Source organism: Pollicipes pollicipes, unplaced genomic scaffold, assembly GCF_011947565.3.
Source record: "Pollicipes pollicipes isolate AB1234 unplaced genomic scaffold, Ppol_2.1 Scaffold_6138;HRSCAF=7277_pilon_pilon_pilon, whole genome shotgun sequence".
NCBI classification, from domain to species: Eukaryota; Metazoa; Arthropoda; class Thecostraca; order Pollicipedomorpha; family Pollicipedidae; genus Pollicipes; species Pollicipes pollicipes.
In genome coordinates this window covers 21099058-21122485 of record NW_023596818.1, presented here as the reverse complement: position 1 = coordinate 21122485, position 23428 = coordinate 21099058, and the positions used below count along the sequence as shown (strand labels likewise).

At 66.5% G+C, this 23428-nt stretch overlaps 1 protein-coding gene across 1 annotated transcript in view; it reads left to right on the top strand.

The window, feature by feature from the left end:
• The window catches only part of LOC119105437 (uncharacterized), a 62973-nt gene that overhangs the window by 11258 nt on the left and 28287 nt on the right, over positions 1-23428 (top strand). The window contains exon 2 of the mRNA XM_037228902.1: positions 3116-3385. Within this exon, the coding sequence (XP_037084797.1) occupies positions 3317-3385 (69 nt within the window). The 5' untranslated portion in view covers positions 3116-3316. The remainder of the gene's footprint in view (positions 1-3115; positions 3386-23428) is intronic.

Here is a 23428-nt window from a genome sequence, read left to right as displayed (position 1 = left end):
GGACGTGCAGCCGGCCATAACGGGCTCGGATCGGCGACAGGCAACAGTCGGCTTTTTTAGGAGAACAGTCGCCAGTTTCCTGAAGAGAACGTGAGTCCTCCGAGATTCAAGGAAAAGAAACCTGCCCGAACGGTCGGCACGGCAGCGTTGTGAAGCGGCGGCCGCTCCCCGTCCAGCGCAGCCGCATGTCGTGACCTCCGCTTCAGTCAAACGGTGCAGGGGCCTTGTTCGACCGCGCTCTCCGTCCACGTGACGTCATGCGTCTGCAGTGGCGGAGACAATGGCGGCGACCGCTGTACGGCATCGCCTCACCAGCCACGGGCCGCCGCGTCAGTTTTTAGCTCGACAAATGCCGCTGGGTAAGTGGCCGCGTCCTGGACAGCCTATCATTACATCTGGTAATTGTATCATCGCCACGGCTCCCGTGACGCTCCGGCTTCGACTTGTCAAGGTCTCCGGCTCGGGGGCGGCTGTTTTTGCTCCCGCACCGCGGCGCTGCCGACCCACGCGGCCTCAGCGGCTGCTGGCTCTCAGCAGACAGCCGGCTGTCTGCTGATTCAGTCCAGCAGACATTGGCTGCATTGCCATGCCCATCGCCGGCAGGTACAGCACTGTCGGGCGCTGTCTCCGTCCAGACGGTTACTGACACTGCGTCACGTGACACCTCGTTCAGAGCCGTCGCGTCTGGTGGAGCCCGGCCCGGCAGAGCCGCGCCTAGCGCCTTCAGGGGCGGTGGTGTGGTGTCCGGCAGGGCTGCGCATAGCGCCTTCAGGGGCGGTGGCGTGGCGTCCGGCAGGGCTGCGCCGAGCGCCTTCAGGGGCGGTGGTGTGGTGTCCGGCAGGGCTGCGTCGAGCGCCTTCAGGGGCGGTGGCGTGGCGTCCGGCAGGGCTGCGCCGAGCGCCGTCCGCCCAGCACCGCCAGCTCGGGCTCGGGCCGACCGTCGGCCTGAGATGACGCGGCTGACGCGAAGTGGAGCGCACCGGGCCGGCCGGCCGGTCACTCGGGCGCCAGCGCCGCCGGTGGTCCGGCCGCCGACACGGACCACCGGACCCCGGCGGCGGCGCGGGGCCGCGCGGTCACGTGGCGCGACCTTCACACGCCGCGCCCGGCCCGACAAGGCTGTCTGGCGCGGCGGGCGGCGCTCTCCCTCACCCCGTGTCTGGCCACCGGCGCCGCCGCCGCGAGCGTATCTTATGGCGTGGCATTAGCGTGATGTAAGATCGGAGGTGCGGTGTGACGAGTCTGGCGATATGACTAGTTGGATCTTGGCTGTAGTGGAATCGAGATGGCCGGGAGTGGGGAACAGACGTCCCGTGATGTCTCCCGGCCGGGCTGGGCACACCTCCCTGCGCGGGCGTACCGGTGGCGCTGATCAAGACGCTGTCTTCACGCCTCCATCGCGGGCGCCGCTACAGCGCCAGCTACAGCGTGTGCACACTTGTTCGGCATCCGAGCCCGACGTGGCTGTGAGGTGTCCACGCGTTGGAGCACGTCATGCAGGCCAAACTGAAGTGTTTCTGGCAGCGACCGGCCAGATCCGCCGCGTTCGTAGACCCTGTGACGCCTGCCACTGTGAGTCTGGACAGAACCGGCGAGGGCGCTGCTGGAAACAGCCGGCGTATCATCAGCCGGTGGGCTATCAGAACCCAGTCAGTTGTGGCTTTCGCCATCCGGCGGCCGGAGCCTCCCTCACCTCCTCTCCCGGCAGGCGGGGGGGGGGGGGGGGGGGCGGACGGCTCTGGCACGGCTGCCGACTGGCTCGGTATCCGGCGCCGCCCGGAGCCGTGCGAGCCTCGGCTGACTCCACGGCCGCCGCGGCCCTCTCAGCTGACCGTACCGTGACCCGCCGGCACGGGCGCCGCGGCTCTCTCAGCTGGCCGTACCGTGACCCGCTGGCACGGCCGCCGCGGCCCTCTCAGCTGGCCGTACCGTGACCCGCCGGCACGGGCGCCCGCGACGCCGCACAAAAAAGGCGACGTGCGACGCCGCACCGAAATCGGGGCGAGATAGGCGGCGTTTGTTTGAGCGAAACCGTTTTTCTGGGCCGAGGGCCGGCTGTTTAGATAGCCGCCCGCTGCCGTCGGGTCCTCATTGGCGGCTCTGTGGTGAGCGACCAGTGCCCGGGGTGCAGTTCGAACAGTTGGGGGGTTTGTGCGATGTCTGTGGATTCTGGCCTCACTTGAAGACAGGAACATAGGGCCACGGTTGCATTTCCTAGGACCTCGCTGCAGTCTTGTTCGTCCGCCCTCCGCCCCTGAAGCCGTCGCATGTCGGCAGCGAACATTGAGTCATATCGGCCCTCAAGTATCGAGTGGCGCCCCCAATCTCGGGAGAGCGGTGGCGGCCGATGAGGGGGGGGGGGGGAGGGAAGATGCACCGCCGCCGCTCCGGTGATGCATCTCGCTCCCGCGGCCCGCTGGCGGACGCTCGCCCCGCCGCTCCGTTCAGTCCTGTCCTGACGTGCGAGTCCGTCACGTCGAGTCCGTGAGTCACCTGAGTCACGGTCATACAGCGAAGCGCCTGCATTGGCTGAGCCACGGTCACGTGACGTTCGCCACGCGGGATGGTGTGGGGTAGACGCATGGGCGAGCGGGGAGAGTGGGGGACGGGGTACTCCCGTGCGGCGGTGTTCTGAGCGGCCGGCCCCGATTAGCCGACGTCGCAGCTTATCCGGAGGCGCCGCCGACTCGTGTGGACGGAGCCCGTTACCCGGTGGGGCGGACAGGGACGCTACCAGACGCTGACAGGGGGGGGGGGCAGGGGTTTGACTTGGAAATAGACTGATGGAGGATCATCTCCGCGGCTTCGAGAGAGGCCTCGCACGATCATCATCACAAGAATCACAAAGCGGATGTGTTCAGTCGGCGACGGCCCTTCAGCCCCGCCTGGGTGCGCCTTTGGACACGTCCTCTTGGGCATCCTTTGTTGTCCTAGCCGCCCAGCTGGGAAGCGGGGTGAGCAGTGGCCCACTGCCGCAGTCGCCGCCCCCCGTCCCTGTCTGGTCGGTCTGGTCTCCTGGTGCCGCGCTGCACGGAACGCCGGTCCCTAGTCCTCCCCCGGTGTGCGCGCTATCGCTGCACTGAATGCCCGGCTCATATCTCTGCTTACTTTTCAGATACGGCGCGCCGCCGGTGGGGCGGCGATGTGTCGTGACCGGGCCGCCGTCGGCTGAGGCGCGCGAGCGGTCGCTGCGGGCACCGAGTGACCTGACCCCGCCGGGTCACGCCCTGTCGGCGGCTGCGCAGTGGGAGCGCGCCGGGCGCGACCGGACGCGAGTGATGCACTGTTGGAAGTGACCCCGCCGCCGTCCCCACCCATGAACACCATGGCCAGACTGGCGCAGCCCGAGGACTACGGCGGCTCGCTGTACGACTACGACGACGGGGTGAGTGTGCCGCTGAGTGGGGACGACCGAGTGAGTGTGCCGCCGTGTGGGGACGACCGAGTGAGTGTGCCGCCGTGTGGGGACGACCGAGTGAGTGTGCCGCGGTGTGGGGACGACCGAGTGAGTGTGCCGCCGTGTGGGGACGACCGAGTGAGTGTGCCGCCGTATGGGGACGACCGAGTGAGTGTGCCGCCGTATGGGGACGACCGAGTGAGTGTGCCGCCGTGTGGGGGACGACCGAGTGAGTGTGCCGCTGAGTGGGGGACGACCGAGGTGAGTGTGCCGCCGTGTGGGGACGACCGAGTGAGTGTGCGCCGTGTGGGGACGACCGAGTGAGTGTGCCGCCGTGCCGATGAGTGGGGGTAGGGACGACCGAGTGAGTGTGCCGCCGTGTGGGGACGACCGAGTGAGTGTGCCGCCGTGTGGGGACGACCGAGTGAGTGTGCCGCCGTATGGGGACGATGCGTCACGCGGGTGCGCCGAGACAGATCTGGTGGAAAACACCAGACACCATGGTGTGTACCGCCAAGACCCCGAATCTGTTCTGACCATGCGATGCGCGGGGCGATTTCGACCATGCCGTCACGGGCTAGGATCTAGGATCTAGGGAACGTCCCCTTTCCCACTGGGGAAGGGGGACGTACCCGCCGCGGAGTAAATATGACCACATGACGTCGTTGGTCGTGATGACCACTGCCCACATATTGGTCACCGAAGCGGGACGGGGCCTGTCAGTGGCGGCGACTCCTGGTGAACCCTGACCCGGGGCAGCACCCAGTGCCACCGCCGACCGTCAGGTCAAGGCCGCCTCTCTGCCCCGCCCCAACATCAAGAGTCTTCAAGAGTTACCGCACAGTGGCCCAGACTGCCGCACCTTTCGCTTTGAAACATGCGTAAGCCGGACCCACTCCCTTCGTTCGTCGCAGTCTGACTCAGACACACACGTGTGCGGCGCTGCTGCTGACGGAGCGCCGGCTCGAGCGAGCGAAGCGCCCGTGCGTGCGCTGTGTGCACGGCGGAGGCCGTGTGTGCAGTCAATCATGCTGCAAGGATGATCAGGTTTCTGTTAGCGATTTCACGGTACGGGCCGGGATGAGTAGTGCCGACGTTCCACGCAGGTGCCGCTCTCGCGAGCTGGTTGATATGCATGCGATGTGTGAAGCGATAACGAAGCCCGCTCTGCTGTCGTGACGATGTGTTCGTGACAGCGTGATCAATAAACGGGCATCTGCTTACGGTGCGCGTTGCATTTTTCATGGGGGCGCCACCTGGTGCGGACTTTTCGTGCGGGCCGGTCAGGGCGCCGGTCACGACTTTGTCTTGGCCGGGCTCTGCGCGACGACACGCGGTTCAGGCGCGCCAGTACGGTCGCGCCGCTCCCACGGACGCGAGCCGGGGCGCGTCCGCCGCCGGAGACGCGGGGGGGGGGGGGGGCAGGGTGTCTGGTCAGGCTTGCCGCCGGGAGGGAGCGTGCTGGGTCAGGCTCGTTCCCGGGGAGGGTAGGGTCAGGCTTGCCGCCTGGAGGCAGGATGCTGGCTCAAGCTCACTCCCCCGCCGGGGGGGGGGGGGGGGGGGTCGGGATCGCCGCCGGCCGCAGCAGAGCGTAGTATCCGGCCGTGCGCTGACCACGGCCCTGTTCCCACGGCTGGCGGTCCGCGCCGCTGCGAGGCCCGGTGGCCGGCCGGCGCAGCGGCGCGTGGATTTCGCGGCCGCTCCGATGATCGGGCGTCAGAAACGACGTGGTTGTGAGTGGCCGTGTCTGTTTTGAAATGGATTGACCCACTGTTGTGCTATTTGGTGTAATTTCTCATTTGTTCTGCTATGGTTTGGACTGCCCTCTGTATCGCCTGTCGAGTGGGATAAACGCCTGCTGGTCGCCAGTGACGAGAGTCGCACCCTGTGTCTCGGACCCCGCAGTCCCGAACCTTTCCTCACCGCTGCAGGCCCGCCGTGCTCTCGCACCGGCGCCGCGGTAACCGGCCGGCCTGGTAGCCGGTCGTCCGCCCCGGCTCCTCCTTGCGGCTCCGCCTCGGTTCTGCGCGTGTTTGTTGACTTCTAATTGACCGCTCGCCCTGCAGCCAGCGTTACGCAACGGCGCCATTTCTGACGTCGGGTAAGCGGGCCGCCGGCGGGGGCGGCGGCGGCGGCGGCGGCGGTGGTCCGGATGGCCCCCGCTGCACCCGAGCTGTCTGGGTATCCGACTGTTTGTGCAGACGAGGCGGCAGCATGCGGCGGCGTTGCCTCATCGGCCGGCATTTGTTGTCATTGCCAGCGCTCCGAGCGTGCCCGGCGGCTGCCGGAGCCGGCTCTCTGCTCCATGTGTAGTGTGTGAGCCTGCATGCTCTGCTGTTTTGCTGGCGCACCTTGGTGTCGCACTTCACGACGCTTTTTCCGTATTTGGCGTTGCGATTTGACGACTGTGATGCGCTTTGGCGGACATTGCTTCGGTGGCCCTGTGACTCGCATGCGCTGCGCCGCGCGTCCGTCACTTTTTCAAAGGCGACTGGTCAAAATACGCTGGTTGCCAGCACATTTCCGTTCAGGACCCCAGTGAAGTGAAACTGATGTTGGCGAGAAACCGGTGATTTTCTCACCGGGTGTCGTTTAAATGTTGCTCCAGCTTCGTGTCTGTATCGCTGCCCTCGGTGTCTCCTCCCCCCCCCCCCCTTCGCCCCACTCCCATTCACCTGGTGCGCCGTGCCGTACGGCTCGAGGTCGGGCCAATGGAGCCGTCCCGTAGCCAGGTGTGGAGGCCGCCGCCGCACCGCCGCCCCTCTCCGGGCGGCGGCTTCACGGCGGGGTGGCGGCGTGCGGACGGAGGCCCCGCGGTGCGGCTCACACCCGGCCAACGGCAGGGCGCTGTCGCCCCCGCTGTGGGACGCCTCACCGCACTGGTGGCGGGTGGAGCAGGGCGGGGTGGGGCAACGACGCTGTTGATCGGTTTATGTTCGAATGAGCTCGGCGGGCGCGCGGCTGGCACGCTCGCCTATCTCGTGCGGCCAACGCGCTGTCCACATCTGTCTGTGCGCCTCCCAGGCTGCCGTCCGCCCCTCACACGCCAGCCCGTCCCACGCAGTCTGTCTGAGCCTGCCTCTCCCGCCGGCCGGCCGCCGCACCTCCGCCGCCGTCACGCTTCGCCTGCGCACGTCGCAAGGTGAAGGCCGGCCGTGCTGACGGGCCGGCGGCGGTGGCACGTGGCGCGCCGGACGGCACGTGCTGCGTGCCGTCACAGGCGACGGCACTGCTGTCGGCGCACGTGAGCTGGGACGGCGGGCGGCAGCCGAGACTGGGGCCACAACAGACCTCTGATGGGAGGGTGTCAGGGGTCGGCGGGCCCTCTGTGGACGGGCTGGGTCCTGGCGACTGCGGGCCGCGTCATATCCTTCTTACCGGGCTCTGGTCCACGCTCATCGGGGCTTGGCGACCGCTGACGATGAAGCAGACCTCCTCCCAGTGTGTAGGTGGTCACTTATAACGCGATGACACGCACATTAGTATAACGCGGTGGCCACCGAGGCACGCTGTTACTTTAATGATGTTTGAGGTGTGGCGGGATATGGGCTGGGCGGAAGGGATATTGTTCCAATTACGCTATCTTAAAGCGCGTCAGTGAATCACACGGCAGGTTTGGTGTCTCATGTTCCCAAGCCGTATCGGGTGACCGTGGCCTCAGGCAGCGTCCTCCGTGCGGTGGCGGGACCCAGTCGAGCGACCACCGGACCGGCGTCTGACCGCCCCATTGTTCGGCCTCCTGGTCAGCGCCAGCTCAGCTCGGTGGCTGGCGCCGAGTCCAGCGTCTGGGCTGCCTGTCGGCCGGCCGAGGTGTGCGGCGCCGGCTGCGGGGGGCCCGCTGAGGTTGGTGCGCCGTATAGCTGCCGGGCGGGAAGGGATAGTTGTGGGCACCGATTGTCAGCGACTGTGGGTCACCTCGTACCCTCAGGACTCGTAGGGACGGCTTGGGAGCACGCGCCGGCTTCCGGTTAGTTCTGTCAGAGATGGGCGGGAGTCGAGCTGCGGATGACATTGTGTAATCAGGGCCAGGAAGGCCTTGATTACAACCGGGCAAATCCCTCGAAGATAGCACCTGCCAGCCCAGGCGCACGCCTCCGCACTCTTGAACGGCACGGGCGATTCAAACGTCATGCCTCACTCGGTTATGCCGAGGCAGGCGAGTTTGGCACCGATCCTCCTGCGCTCATCAGAGCAGACGCCTCATCCTGAGACTGGATCGGTGGTGTACACCTACCCGCTGGTCCGGTAACGGAGCTCACTCCGACAGATCCTCACATCCTCACATCCTCAGGCTGGACCGGTGTGTTACCTACCCGCTGGTACGGCAACGGAGCTCACTCCGACAGATCCTCACATCCTCACATCCTCAGGCTGGACCGGTGGTGTATACCTACCCGCTGGTACGGCAACGGAGCTCACTCCGACAGATCCTCACATCCTCACATCCTCAGGCTGGACCGGTGGTGTATACCTACCCGCTGGTACGGCAACGGTGCTCACTCCGACAGATCCTCATATCCTCACATCCTCAGGCTGGACCGGTAGTGTATACCTACCCGCTGGTACGGCAACGGAGCTCACTCCGACAGGTCCGGCCGAAAGCTCGTTGGCACTGAAGGGTGAACTGCGCTGAGTGTGGCTGGGCCTGTGGTGAACGGTCCAAACGGGGTCAAGCTGTAACGCTCCAGAGGCTCCCCGTGTCGACACGACGCGTCTCCAGAGTCTCCCCGTGACGGAGCTTCATGCTCCCCGTGACGGAGCTTCAGGCTCCCCGTGACGGAGCTTCAGGCTCCCCGTGACGGAGCTTCAGGCTCCCCGTGACGGAGCTTCAGGCTCCCCGTGACGGAGCTTCAGGCTCCCCATGACGGAGCTTCAGGCTCTCCGTGACGGAGCTCCATGCTCCCCGTGACGGAGCCTCAGGCTCCCCGTGTAGACCGTGGCGAAGTCTGAGGCCGCCCCTGCGGTGGGCGGGCGGCTGGCTGCCGGTCAGTCCGCCTCCGCCTGGCCATGCGTCGCTGTCTCGGCCCTGCGGCTGTCTTGTGTGGCGCCGCTCACTGACTTGTTGATGGCTTTCTCGTCTCCGGGCGGCCCTTTAACCTCGCGGAGAACTCCTATGTGCAATAGATTTGCGCGCCGACCGAGAGACCTGTCTGAGGGGCAGGTGGCAGTTGGTGCTGAGGCTGGATGTCGCAACAAGAGCTTCCCACGTCTTGGTCCAGCACTGCAGACACCCTGTCTGTCGTCATTGTGTAATGCGCAGCCTTGGCATTCTGACGTCGGTGCAGTTCCGTGGCTCATAGGCTTATTAATGTCAGGTGACACAGCGCCAGTTGACAACGAAAAACAAGAGGCTTCGGTCAAATCAACGTAATTATTGAAGCAAGCTTAATATAGACGAATAAGGTGAATGTCAATATCAGGAAATAAAGTGCTTAATCCTAAATTTTGTCGTGGAAGGACGAGGAGGAGACGTGCCTTCCCTGTGGATGTTTCTGCCACGGTGCACCTGCACCTTAACCGTATGAGGAAAAGCGGCGGCGGCGCGCCGTTGATGTTGGCGGCGGCTCGGCAGCAACACGAGCGCGCGGCCGGCTGACGTCTCGCCGTGCGAGCACCGGCCTTCGTTCGTCGGCGTCAGCGTCAGCGTCGGCGGTGGCCCGCCCGCCCGCCCGACCCCGGTGTGCGGCTCGGCCCGGGCGAGCGCCGTCAGCGTCAGCGCCGGCGGTGCGCCTGCCCGCCCGGCTCCGGAGCCCGGCTCGGTCCGGACGAGCGCCGCGGGGCACGGCTGGCCGGAGACGCGCGCGCCGACCCTGACACGGCCATCGCCAGCCGGGCGCGCCGCCGGTGGCCGGCGCTGGCCAGCGCGACGTCGCGGCGGGTGTTGACCACGGTGTGGCGCGGTCCTCAGGCGGCGACCAGAGCAGCCAGGGGGGAGCAGTCCAGTGTTGTAGTGGTGGCTTGAACGTTGTCCTGGCTGCTGACCACGTCGGCTTACTGAGTGTGAGGCTGCCTGCACAGGGCGTGACTTTCAACACAAGATGGCTGTTCCCCAGCCGGTTTTCCCTTTGCTCGGATCTGGCACATACGATGTCACTGTGGCATTATCATGGAGTGCAACATATTTTCCGCTTTTTAGGTGTCACAGACTGTGCTGAAAAGGCCTTGTGGTGCCATTTCCATCACAAAACCAGTTTTTCAGTCAGCGGCGGGCGGCCGGCTGCGCGCGGCCTCCACCGCCGTCGTCTTGTGTCGCTGATCACCACGTCACCAACATGCTCAGGCTTGCGGAATTCGGGCCGGCTCCCTGTGCACAACCGGCGGCAGAGATTACTCGCCGCAGATTACTTGCTGCAGATTGCTCGCTGCTCCAGTTTTTGGCCCCGGTTTCAGGATTGGTTTACAGGCCGCCGACTTTGGCGTTTGCTGCGCCCTCGCCGGTGCACGCGTTCTTTGTTGCGTGGTGCTGCGTAGCCTTGCTTTCTGAACTGTGGTGGAGACAAAGCGTCCGGCAAAAGTCCTTCACTGAGATGACTGCTCTAGCCTGAAACAGGCCCCGAATACGGATGCCAGCAGATGCACATGCCCACGTGCCCCCAAAAATAATGGCGCACATATACGGTGCGCAAGATGGTATTGGGGTGGGATGCTGGGCTGGCTCGGTCGGCCACCGCAGGGCCGTCGCCGCCCCGCCACGCTCCATTTGGGCGGCGGCGGCGGAGGGGCGGCCAGGGGAGACTGGGGGGGGGGGGGGGGGCGGAGGGGGGGACCGGACGCCGGGAATGTGTCGCAGCGTGCGAGCCGCTGCCACCTGGCCCTGCACGAGGGGACCGGGCCGGCGCCATCAATCCCCGGCCAACCGTGGAGCGCGCAGGCAAACGAGCCGGCCCGGGCTCCCGGCTGCTTGGCCCGACCCGGCCTCGCCGACTGCCGGGAAGTGGCTGTTGGCGCTGCGCTAAGAGACCGGCGCCGGAGACGTATGGCGCAATGGCGCCGGGTGAAGTGGCGCGTTGCGCATGGTGCACGTGTCGCTGGAGGAATGCGATGAATGGATGATCTTTAGAAGTAGCCGGTGTATGCTTCGTATGTGTCCGCCGCCTCGAGGGCAATGACCCTCTTCAAGACGTTTGAAACTGTATGGTACTGTGTGGTCATTCAGTGATCCACAACAGCTGGAGCAAACTGCATTTGCTTTCATGCAGGACCAAACAACTAGACCATGGTCAGGTCCGGGACTGGACTGAGCGATGGGCTTTGATGTCTGGCCGTCTGATGCCATTCATTCGCTGCTGGTGTGGCGACGCGGCCGAGTGCACGGCGGCTCGCCTGGCATGCTGGAGCCATTCATCTCCCGCCCCTCCCCTCACGCTTCGTCCGGATCCCATACATGCTGTGGATTGGTAGAAAAACATCCTCTCTCGTTCGGTGCTGGTGTTATCATCTCCAGATGGCGCGACGGTACCCTCAGGGTGGTGGGGTAGTGACGCTCGGTGTCTGCGGCTCGGTGGCCTGCCCACGGCCGGGTCCTCGCCAGTCATCCCGGGCACGCAGTTCCTCCGTGCTGTGACGCGTGGCTCTGCCAGTGTTTCGGGCGGTTGCGGGTCATGGTCTGCAGACCTGTTAGGGCAGACCGGCGTGAGTGGTCCGCCACCTCCTTCGCTGGGGCAGCGGAGCGAGCCCGCTGGACGTCAGCGAGTGAACAGCTCTTTATATTTCTTAAACATATGAACTTCGGGACTCTTTACACGGTTCATTAGTTAGGTAAAACAAGAATCGTTATGGGTGCCAATTGACCACCGCAGTCGGCGCGCCCGAAAACACCAATCAACAACAAAACCACCTGCTGGTGCCGGCCCCGCTCGGGCTGCCAGACTGTTAGCGATGCTGCCAGATTGTTAGCAGGCGGCCGGTGTCGAATGCCGCCCTGATATCGATTGTTAGCGATGGTGCCAGATTGTTCGCCGGCGGCCGGTGTCGAATGCCGCCCTGATATCGATTGCTAGCGATGTTACCAGATTGTTAGCCGGCGGCCGGTATCGAATGCCGCCCTGATATCGATTGTTAGCAATGCTGCGAGATTGTTAGCCGGCGGGCGGTGTCGAATGCCGCCCTGATATCGATTGTTAGCGATGTTGCTAGATTGTTAGCCGGCGGCGAGTGTCGGATACCGCCTTGATATCGATTGTTGGCTGGTTCGGCCGTCGGCGCCTGGTTATCAGCCAGTCTGGTAGCGGGGAGAGGGGAGGGGGGAGAGGGCAAGCTGGTCTCCCGCTCGCCGTGTGCACGCTGGCGGCGTTGCTGTGCTCCACCGCTCGCTGGCCGTACCGCCGTACCGCCGCGGACACGACCACCCGGGAGCTCAGCCGTACCTCTGTGATGTTCAGTCCGTGATAGCGTTACTTCAGTGGCATGGCTATGCAGTAGCACCACCCTGCGGCGTCCAGGCTTCGTGATGACACCACTCGAGCGTGCCACGAGTCCGGCACCACTCCCGCGTCACGGCCCCGTGACGATGGCACTACTCTCTGGCGCGGCGCGTCCGTGATATCACCGCGGCCGTATCACGGCGCGTGATACCACCACTTTGCAGCGTCACGGTCCCGTGATAGCGTCACTTGACGTCGTGACGGCGCGCTTCGTGGCCGGCGTCGAGTCACGTTGCCTGATGGTGTCGGCTGAGCGGGCAGACACGCCGGCCGCGCGGCCCGCTCGCCGCTCCGGCTTCACTGAGGCCCGGTCCGGCGCGCGCTGGGGCGTGCACCACACGCTGCGGTGCTGTCCGGCCGGAGCCTGTGCCCACCGCGCTGTTGCATCACGACCTGCTGACTCATGGCGCTGATGACATTTGGTGGCGGCCACCGATCCATGGGGGATGTTCCGCGCTTTTTTGGCGTTCTCGAACCCGGCAAATTGGTCATGCTGCATGTGGGTGTCATATGGAGGAGGTGGACTTGAGATATCCGTAAAGCAGTGATACCAGCCCGGATGATTTTCGAAAGTTCTGCTTGGGTGTGTGGAAAGGCTCCGGGTTCTGGCAGTCTACACGTCTGTAGCGCCGGAATATTGTGGTCCTAGCCCGCTCGCACCTGGCGCTGCGGACAGTACGCCCGTCTGTGGGCCGGCGCCCCCCCCCCCCCCCCCCCGACTGGTGACGTCTGTCGCCGGGGCCGCCCGATTTTCGGCATGTGAACGCCATCATCTCACGGCTCGGTGAGATGCCAGGGCTGCGCCCTCTCACCCGACGACGGACGCCGGCGTGCCGCATCCTCCGGTGCATGCGGTACGGGGCTGGCTTATGTATGCAAACAGCGGTGGAGGACGCCGGCGGCCACTGAGTAATTACATGGCCTCTTGTTATTACATCTGCCTCTCACTCTGTCTCATTCATTTTCACTTCTGCGGCCCGCACTCTCTCTCCCTGTGGCTTGTTCTTGATAGTTACCTCCTTCTCCTTGATGTCAGCACGTCTCTCCGCCCACCTTTCGTCTGCTTTACCACTTTCCGTTACGTCTTGCTCGTCCCTGGCCGTTCTGACAGGGGGCCGTTGTCGCGCGGCGTCGCCCCGTCCCCAGGTCAGCGCGCGCCGCGTGACGTCGCGACGGCGCGCCGATTGCCGATGGATTTATTCCGATTGGCGCCGGAGGAGTTCAGGACCGATTTGTCGGCGGCTCTGAGCGGCCGCTACGCCGGATGACGGATGGGCGGCGGCCGGCGCCGCGCACAGAGCCCGCTCTGTGGGCGCCGCCCGGCGCTGGCGCTGGCGGCGTCTCGCTCGGCACGACCGCCGCGTCAGCGGCGCGCGGCGTCTGACGGGGTCTGTCTGTCCCCCGGGCCGGCCAGATTCCGCTGAGGGCGGGAGGGGCAGCGCAGCCGGCGTCTGACGGGGTCTGTCTGTCCCCCGGGCCGCCCAGATTCCGCTGAGGGCGGGGGCATCTGGGGATCTGTCCCCCGGGCCGGCCAGATTCCGCTGAGGGCGGGAGGGGCAGCGCAGCCGGCGTCTGGCAGTGTCCCATGGTGGCTTCAGTACTTGAGCCGCCGTAAGACGCTCTGAGAGATCTGCGATAAACTACGGATGGTGTACTACGGTAGTAAGCAAGGTAGCTGCTGCTGCTCACGTGGCCCACGATTCACGCTTGTTGTGTTATAGTCGAAAGTTTCCAGTCGATGGCCCGCTGAGCCGCGACATTTCAACCCCGGTCCCCAAGCTTCGCCCGGCCGGCCGTCCACCTGGTAAGACCGAGGTCGACAGCCGTGCACTCAGCCCTGCTTGCGGAAGCCCCGTCTGCGTGTGTCAACTGGGTGCCCGGCCCGGTGGCTGCAGCACTGCCGCCCGCCTGGCGCCAGACAACGGCGACGCGCGGGTGCGCAGCAGAATGAAGCCCGCCTGACGGTCTGGCGGTGCGCAGACGGCCTGCCGCCGTCAGAGGGCGTCCCCGGGGACGGCGACCGAGTGCTGCGGGTCGCGGGCTGGTCTGCCGCTGCCGGTGTAGCCGGGCGGGCATCGCCGTCCCCGTCCCCCGAGTCTGCGGCCGGACGAGGCACTCTGCGCCAGACTGGAGACCCTGCCGGCTGAAGCGTTCCGCCGAATCGCGTCAGAGGAGTGCGGCACGTGCGGAATGTGTGGCGGTGACGACAGCCGGCCGCGGCAGTATTTCGGGAGTGGCCGCCGCCCCCTCCCACCCCCGTCCCAACGCTCGTGACCCACACAGCTGGCCGCGCGTCGGTCGCACCGCCACCCCTCTCGATCACACACGGCTCCAGGGCGCGGCGGACTCCACGGCGCCCTTTGGACCCGCCCTGGGCTCCGGCGGGGTCGCGGGGTCCGGTGTCGCGGCCGCCACGTGCTCCGGTCCGGCCGCGCGCCGCCAGGGGCGCTGGCGTTCCCCCGTCGTCTCCGACGCGGCGCCGCCGGCGCCGGCAGGGGCGGTCCGGACGCAGTGGGCCCGGAGGGTGGCGAACGGAAGGACGGAGGGCGGCGCCGCTGGCGGCTGACGGACTCAGGTGGGTGGCCGACCTCGGCGGGGGGTCGCCCACGGCACAGGCTGCCCGCGCCGGTCGGCAGTACCGCGTGATCTGATGCCGCCGGCGGGCTCACAGTGATGGTGAGGTGCGTCGTCACCGGTCGGAGGGCGCTCTGTGGCCGGGCGCCGGCGGGCCGGGCGCTCTGGTGACCTAGAGAGACTCGGGGTGGCCGCCGAGGCCGGGGTCCGGCGCTAGCTTCCGTGGCGCCCCTCGGGTGGACACAGCGCTCACTCTCACCGGGCAGGTGTTGGCACATATGCAATTACACCCCGGGCCACGCTACGGGCTGCTGTCTCGTGACGCCGCAGGGGAGTCTGGAGGCGGCGGCCGCACCAGTGACTGCGTCGTTTGGAGGCCCGGCGCTTGCCGCAATCGCACGTGGGCTGGGTGGAGGAAAGGCTCTCGTGGCTTTTCCAGCGGGGTTTTCGAAAAATAACTCGCCCTGTTGGACACGTCCGTCCCGATGAATTTTAGATAAGATGCTGCAGAAGACGCTGTGATTTTCAGAACGCCTTTCAAGGTGTGGTGTGTTTGGTGAAAATGTCATATAAGATATCCCATGCTATCTTTCGCAAAGCAGAACTCATGTTCGCCCTTGGGAATCCTTTTTTCAACCACTTAAGTCTGTGTTTGCGGACCTGCGTCGCTCGGCGCAGGGGAACACCTGACAGTGACGTGCATGCCATCGGCAAGGGCTTCCCTTGGCGGTTGAAGAGTGACTTCCCGTGCCACCTGGGCTGCAGTCGCCGCACCGATCAGGCGATCCAGATATATGAGACACCACTGAACTGCCGCTGGCCCTCAGCAGACGAGCTATCACGGCGCGACAGCAGTGAGGGGAGATCAACCTACCGTGGAATTACCGACAATGGGACAAAATGCCTCCGGGGGTACGTTTAGCTCTCCGCGCGCTGTTATGGTACTGTCTCTGCATTGCCGCAAGCCCTGTCCAGGTTCAAATGCCCAGTGATGTGGTTTTTATGAACAGTGGCCTCTCTCTCTCTCTCTCTCTCTCTCTCCTCTCTCTCCTCTCTCTCTCTCTCTCTCTCTCCTCTCTCTCTTCTCTCTCCTCTCTCTCTCTCTCTCTCTCTCTCTCTCTCTCTCCTCTCTCTCTCTCTCTCTCTCTCCTCTCTCTCTCTCTCTCTCTCTCTCTCTCTCTCTCTCTCTCTCTCTCTCTTCTCTCTCTCTCTCTCTCTTCTCTCTTCTCTCTCTCTCTCTCTCTCTTCTCTCCTCTCTCTCTCTCTCTCTCTCTCTCTCTCTCTCTCTCTCTCTCTCTCTCTCTCTCTCTCTCTCTTCTCTTTCCTCTCTCTCTCTCTCTCTCTCTCCCTCTCTCTCTCTCTCTCTCTCTTTCTCTCTCTCCTCTCTTCTCTCTCTCTCTTCTCTATCCTCTCTCTCTCTCTCTCTCTCTTCTCTCTCCCTCTCTCCTCTCTATCTCTCTCCTTCTCTCTCTCTATCTCTCTCTCTCTCTCCTCTCGCTCCTCTCTCTATCTCTACTCTCTCCTCTCTCCCTCTCTGTCTCTCTTCCTCTCTCTCGCATCTCTCTCTCTATCTCTATATCTCTCCTTCTCTCGCTCTCTCTCTCTCTCTCTTCTCTCTCTCTCTCTCTCTCTCTCTCTTCTCTCTCCTCTTCTCTCTCTCTCTCTCTCTCCTCTCCTCTATCTCTCTCTCTCTCTCTCTCTTCTCTCTCTCTCTCTCTCTCTCTCTCATGCAGTGCTGTTCGGAGGCGCCAGTTGCCGTGGAAGTTCCCCGGTCTTTTTACGCCAGCGCGAGATCAGACGCTATGATCTATATAGACTATATAGCTGCTGACATAGCGTCGTGGATGCCCCTTGTCCATTTTTGCCGATGACCACGTCTGCCGTCACCGAGACTAGACACCGTCCTCGGGTCTGCACACCGTTACCGGCTCTGGACGCCGTCCTCGGGTCTGGACACCGTTACCGGGTCTGGACGCCGTCTTCGGGTCTGGACACCGTTACCGGGTCTGGACGCCGTCCTCCGGTCTGGACACTGTTACCGGGTCTGGACGCCGCCCTGTGGTCTGGACACTGTTACCGGGTCTGGACGCCGCCCTGTGGCCTGGACACCCTTACCGGGGGTCTGGACGCCGTCCTGGGGTCTCGGCGTTGCTTCACATTCACGCAGCTATCTGACTCACCCTTGTGCTCAATCGGCCGCACCGGGAAGAGGTGTCGGCGGCACATCGCGACGGTGCAGCCGGCTCCTGAGGGTGGCTGACGCCGGCCTCCCGCACCTGACCCGCTGCCCTCCACGCCGCTCGGCTGTTTGGCCGGCCAGTGTGTCACCCGGCTGTCTTGCGGTCGTTTATCGGCACGTTCACGGCGTCAGATCGGGCCGATAATCACGGCGATCAAGGCGTTCACGGCGTCAGATCGGGCCGATAGTGTCCCGTCGACCGGCGCGAACGCCGCCGATGCGGCTGCCCGGAGGCGGAACGCTCCGTGAACGAACCGAAGCGTCTTCACACAGCTGGCGCCTGTCGCTCCGCGTCACGTCACGGGTCGGCGCGACGCCGACGATAGGCGTGACAACCCCGGCGGCCGCGCCTCCGGGCCCGCCGCGCCCCCGGGCGCGGCGCTGGGCCACTGCTGCTGCGCGTGTTGGCGCGCGCCGGCCGCCCTCACGTCAAACGCGCCCCGGTAAATCGGGGACGACCGTGGCTGACAGCGGGGCCTGGCGGCACGCGCTGCCCGCCTCGGCCGCCCGGCCTCCGTCGCGCCCGGGACGGTCACGGGGCGGCCCTCACGCGCGCTGACCACAGCCACCCACTCTGTTGGCTCTGACGTAGTCATGGGAACCTCCCCTACGGGCCGAGCTCGGCTGCGGCGCTTCGTGGTGAATCTCCGAGTCGTTGGCTCGCTCACAGCTCGGTGTTCCCGGCGCCGCGGCCGGGTGGCTGACGTCCCACATACTGCGCACCGGGGGACGGGCCGCGCGTTGGCGACCCAACACCGGCGTCGTCACGACCGGCAGGCGTTGGACCCGGATGTCAGCCTGCATTATTGACGTGGGTTCCGACAGCCGCCATGTATTGATCTCGGTCGCCGCCTGGGTGGGAAATCTCCGGTCTCATGTGACGCGAGTTGTTTCAATCGCTCCGTCAGCACGTGTGGCCATCTCACCTTTTTTGTTTTGTCTTGTGTTGTTAGATTGTCCAGTCTGTTATTGATGGCCGTGCTGCAACAGGCTTGCATTGCATCTTTTCACTGCCGATTTGTTTTCAACTCTTAAGCGAAGATGATTTTTTTGCGGTAGGGAAAATTGTCTTGCGAGATACAGATATAACCTCCATTGTGTTTGTAGAGGACTGTGTTCGGGGGGGGGGGGGGGGCGCCGGCTCGCGCCCGCCGGTCACGCAGGGCACGGAGAAAGCGGCGCCGATCGGCCGTCTCCGAGCGCCGGTGGCATCTGTCGCGTCCGCGGGCTGCTGTTGTCGTCGCGCGGCGCGCCGACCTTGGCGCTCGTGCGGCGCGTCGACCGCGGCGCTGGTGCGGTCATGTCAGAATGCCGCGCCGACGCCGGGGCCGTCCGCGCCGGCCGGCCGTCGGGACAACCTCAAGGAACGCCCCGTCGACTGGTCGGCTCAGGTGACGCACCGCCGCGGCTGAATCATGCCCCCTGCCTTTTGGGTGGACGGGGATTGTCGCGGCTTAGGTGCCTTTGTGCTGAGCCAATGTGCCGAGCGTCGCCGCCGCTGGCATGCGAGCCGTGTTCGAGACCGGTCGGCTGATGCCGCGCCTTCATGCGAGGACGGCTGTCAGCGAACGACTGGCTCTCTGCGGTTGGACTGTCGACTTGAGCCCGCCTGTGGCCGGCTGTTGGGCGCTGGTTTCGGCTGAGTTTGGGCTGGCGGTACACTTCCCACAGACCTAGTTTGGAATGCGTCGGTGCTGAGTGCTATTGTGAGCGGACGCCGTGTGTAGCCCGGGGCGTCGTGTAGAGCCCGGGGCGTCGTGTGGAGCCTTGTGTGGTGCCCAGGGCGTCGTGTGGTGCCCCGTGTGGTACCCGGGGCGTCGTGTGGAGCCCACGAAACGCGCTGGCCGCCTCTACTGCGATTCCGAGGCTGCGAAAGCAGGGTCCTGCTATCGCGCTCTGAGCAGTGATCTATATCCCTGCACACGCTGCCAGGGGGCACAGTCGGTCGGCGGTCACCGCCGGCGTCGGCTTGACATCGGCACAGGTGACGGGTAGGACCTCGGGGCGGCTTCGGACCGCTCGCATCGTGGCTCAGCTCCCGCGCGTGGCGCCTTCCTACAGTCCTCCATGGCGCATCCTACCCCAACCGCACGACCGCCCGTTCCGTCATCTCGGCCGAGCCTTGCGCTCCGCCCGGAGCGGGGAGGCCGCAGCGCGACTGACGGCGCTCATCCGCCGGATCAGCGCGCCCGAAGCCCGCGCGAGCGCGCCCTCAGGTAGCGCCTGCAGCCAGCCGGCTTCCAGGAGGGCCGTGGCAAGGCCGGTCGGTGTGGCCGACCTTTGAGCGGCGGATGGCGGCACGCGGTGCCTCGCGCGTCGCCGGCGCTCCTGAATGCCGGGCGTCGGCTGGCGGCCGGCTCCCAGCAGCGTCCCGCGTGCAGGGCCGCACTGGTCCCGCTTCTTCAATCTGGCGGCCGACCGCCGGGCCGATATGGAAGCCAGCGAACTCTGCGGCCTCGGGTGCACGCCGATGGTGCGCCGGGAGGCAGCCATCGGGTCAGGGCCGCAAGCAGGTGGCGAATGCTACACCACTGCACAACAGAGGACATCTCGACACGGGCACAGCAGCGGACACCGTGGTACGGTGCGGCAGCGGACATTTGATGTGGTGTGCAACCCTGCGCGATGGATCCACGGGCAGCGGTCGTCATGCCAGGAGCTCGGGAGTGTGCGTCGTCCCCAGCGAGGCCCACGGATCCCGCTGTATCTGGTTCCGCCGTGTCGTGGATCTCCGTGATCTGGCGCCGCTGGCTGTGGATGCGGCCGACTCTGCCGCCGCCGAGCCGTGGATTTGGTCGGATTTGAGCGGGCGGTGTGCCCGTAGTGCGGCGCACATCCTGCTCAGGCCGTGTGGCGGGCGGCCTTCTCTCGGGCCGGCCGGCCGTCGGTCTCCCGTTACCCGGCTCTGGTGGGGACCGGCCGGCGCCGGGCCCGCCGCCGGGTCGCCAGGGTCACGCCGCCGCCAGGGCTGGGCGCCGGCCGCGCCAGGCGTGGCAGGGCGCGTCAGGCGTGACTCAGGCGCGGCAGGCGGACAGCAGGCGGACACGGCCCGCTGTCGGCGGCAGTTGGGCCGCTCCTCCTGAGCGGCGCCGCGCTAGCCCGGCCGCATACAATGAATACTGAGCGGTGAAGAGCGGCGGCGGCCGCGCTCCCGAGCCGCTACTGCGCGGTCCAGCGGCACGCGGGCGCCGCGCTAACCCCGGCCCGAGGCTGGCAGCGGCGCGGCGCGGGCGAAGGCGTGGCGGAGCGTGCAGCGCTCGTGCGCACAGTCGTGGACCCTATGGTCCCTGCCGGTCAGGGGTACAAGGTCGGATCAGGGCCCAATCTGGGGTGCGGGGTCGTGATCCCGTCCCGTCTGCGGGCGCTCTCCGGCTGGAGAGAACCGGCGATGCCGCGCGTCGGCCGCCCGATCCGGTGGCACAGTGCCGCGATCCCGTCCGTCGGCAGGGCTGATCGACGTCAGCTCTCCGCCAGCGACAACACTGCCGACGTGTCGAGGAGAGCGGAGTGGCTCCATGTGGGCCGCCGTGGTCGGGCATCCAACCGAACAAGGCGCCCCCGCGCCTGCTGTCGCCTGGCCTGCGTCGCCAACGCGACCGGTTGTATCGGGTCGCTATCGGTCGCCTGCCCGCCGCGAGCCCTCGTTGGCTCGCGACGTGGCCGCACCTCGGCGTCACAGCGCGGTCCGGAGCGGGATGTCGGCGCCTTGCCGGACACGGCATCCCTCCCTCACCTCGTGCGCGCGCCGTTCCGGTCGGGCGCGCCGGCGGCGGGCGACGTCATCGCGCGTCATCACGCGCACATTGCAGGCGCGGCCGGCGGGCCGGGCTGGGGTCAGTGACCAACGCTCCCCTCCCCCCGCCGCGGCTGCGCACCATTCATGACGTGCACTATCTTGCCGTGCTGAGCCGCCTCGAATTTACGGCGCCGGTCGGCTTTTTGTCGGCGTTGCGCATGTTTTGCCCCGTAATTGGATTCAGCCGTTAATTTAGTGGTACGCCGACGTGACAGCCATTCACGCGGCGGCAAAACACCGGTCCGGGCAGGCGCGGACGCAGGACAGCGCGCGCCCACGCCGCCGGGCACTCGCGCTCAAAATGTGTGGTCATTTGGGCGCTGGCCCAGGGGGGCGCGCACGCACGGGCGGGCAGGCATGCAAGCAGAATGCTGATCTGTTCGGTTGTTGGTGCAAGTGCGCGCGCGCTCTCTGAAACGCAGGTGAGCCGCTGGCTCGGTTGATTAGACAGTTGCGAGCGCGCGACGCTCCCACATGCCCCGACACGGAAATGCAGACACAGCGGTAGGCGAAATTCCGCTCCAACCGGATGTAGAGAACACGCTCGCCAAGGGGCGCGCCCATGATAGCTGCCGTTGCCGGGCTCGGCCACACGGACGCACATCCCCAGACGCAGGTACACGGGCGCGACGGCCGAACCAGTCAGGTACGGCTGCTCAGTGCGGTGGTGTTGAGCGGCAGAGATGGTACGGCCACTCAGTATGGCGGTGTTGAGCGGCAGAGATGCAGCCGTGCATCAGGCGGAGCGTCGAAGGGCGACATAGCGGCCACGAACGCCGAGCCTCATCGGCACAGCCACGCACTTTCAGACGCAGGCAAGCGCGTGGCGCACGCAAGGCGCCGGCGCTTGCGGTGACCATCACTGAATGGCCGGCAGCTCGAGCGACGAAAACAGGCATGAGACCGAAAACACCCGGGTTCACACGCTCGCGCCCTTGGCACACGGACTCATGCGGAGACACGCGACCGCCGTCGTCCGTAGAAGACGCGTGCACACTCCACCGCAAACGCGACAGCGGAGACGCATCGCGCTACCCAGTAGGCGATGCACGTCAGCTTTACAGAAGCGGGCGGTCACACTTTGCCGGTCTCCAGCACGAGTGCGGGCCTGCACGCCGCCAAGGTCTTCCGCGCCGGCGGTGGCCGGCCTGTGTCGCTCTGACTCATCGGCTGTTTTTGCGCTGATCACATTATGTCCGCCGGCTGAGTCGCCTTGATGCGGCCTTTCACGGAACGGCCGTAATCGCGGGGTGTCGGCGGAGGGTTCCGGCGCGAGGCGCCCGCGGCCGGCTCCGAGAGCGGAGCGTGGGGCGCCCGCGGCCGGCTCCGAGAGCGGAGCGTGGAGCGCCCGCGGCCGGCTCCGAGAGCGGAGCGTGAGGCGCCCGCGGCCGGCTCCGAGAGCGGAGCGTGGGGTGCCCTCGGCCGGCTCCGAGAGCGGAGCGTGGAGCGCCCGCGGCCGGCTCCGAGAGCGGAGCGTGGGGTGCCCTCGGTCGGCTCCGAGAGCGGAGCGTGGAGCCCCCGCGGCCGGCTCCGAGAGCGGAGCGGAGGGGTGGGAAGGGGCGCCACAGTGGCGAGACGAGGCGCGTCTTCCCGCGCCCTGCACTAGTCCGCTCGCCACCGAAACTGGGCCCAACGCTGTGATGGAGCTGAGCAGCTGCCGCGGCGGCCCCGCCTGCCGCGGTCCGGCATCGGGCGGTGGCTAATTGGACCGGGTCTGTGTCGTGCGGCGCGCGTGTGCTGCTCACGCGCCCCCGGCTGCCGCCGCCGCCCCATCAGCTCCGCCTGTCCAGACCGCGCAGGAGATGGGCCGCGTCGGCCAGACGGGTCAAACGTCCCGCGCGAGGCGCGCGCCGCGCCAAGTGGTCCGGCCATCGCGTGACGCGCCGCCGCCGTGACGTCCCCGGCGGCCCAGCGGCAACGCCGGCGCCGGCGCCGGCGCCGCTTCAGAAAGTGGGCCGCTGGCCGGATGCGCGCCGCCCGATCGGATGGGCGCGTCGGATGCTGGGCCGGGTCGGCCGGGCGCGCCGTGATGCTGGCGACGGCGTAGCGGCCCGCGCCCGCCGCGGCCGTTGACGACAGACTGCAGGCGGCGACGTCCGTCACGCGGCCGTCGGTGCGGCGATCGGTCGACCGATTGGGCCCGAAGCGGCCGCGCCGGCCGGCCCGTCCGCCGCTCATCTGCATGACAAACCGGTCACGGGCCGAAACCGGTCTGGGCCGGCCGGCGGCAGTTGCCGCAGTCGTCGACAGGTGGCGGACGCTGTACGCGCCGGGCGGCGGTGACATACGACCGACGCGTCGGCCTGTGCGGCGCCCTCCGGGCCGCCCTGATAACGGGGTCATGTGCGGATAGGCGAGCCACGGTCCCGTCGCGTCCGGTGCGGCTGTCGACAGTGCGGAACGGCGCTCCGGAGTCGAGCAGCGCCGGCGGACTGGTCCGATCCGCCGGCGTCCGAGACGGAAGCCAGCGCCGCCGCCGCCCGTTCGCGGTCCGTTCCGGGGAGAGGCGCCGCCGCGTTTACGGTCAAGGTCGTGAGAGACTCCCACTACTACTACGGCGGGCAGGTGGGCGCCGCCCGCCGCCTGCTGACCTGGTTCCGCCATGACCGTCGGCTGAAGGGCGTGGGACAACCACCGAGGATAGGCGGACGGACGGGGTGCGGCAGACGAGAGCCGGTGAGAGGTACCGGGGCCGGCCGAGAGCTGACGAAAGATGCCGGGATGAATGGCGCTTGGGCGACCGGCTGAGATTGGATGCCGATTGGTGCCGCTAGATGACGTGAGCGAGCATCGGACGGCGATTGAGCGTGCTTAGCGTGATGATGTGGCGAGCGCGCCGGGCGCGAGCGCGCGCGCGCGCGCGCCGCGCTTGCCACAGCCGGCGGACCTGCGCCAGCGAACGCGGCGGCGTCTCGCGCCCGGCCGTGTCAGAGCGGCCTATTTCGCGGCGTGGGTCATGCTGCCGGCACGCGCCCCGTCTGTCTGCCAGCTCGCGCGTC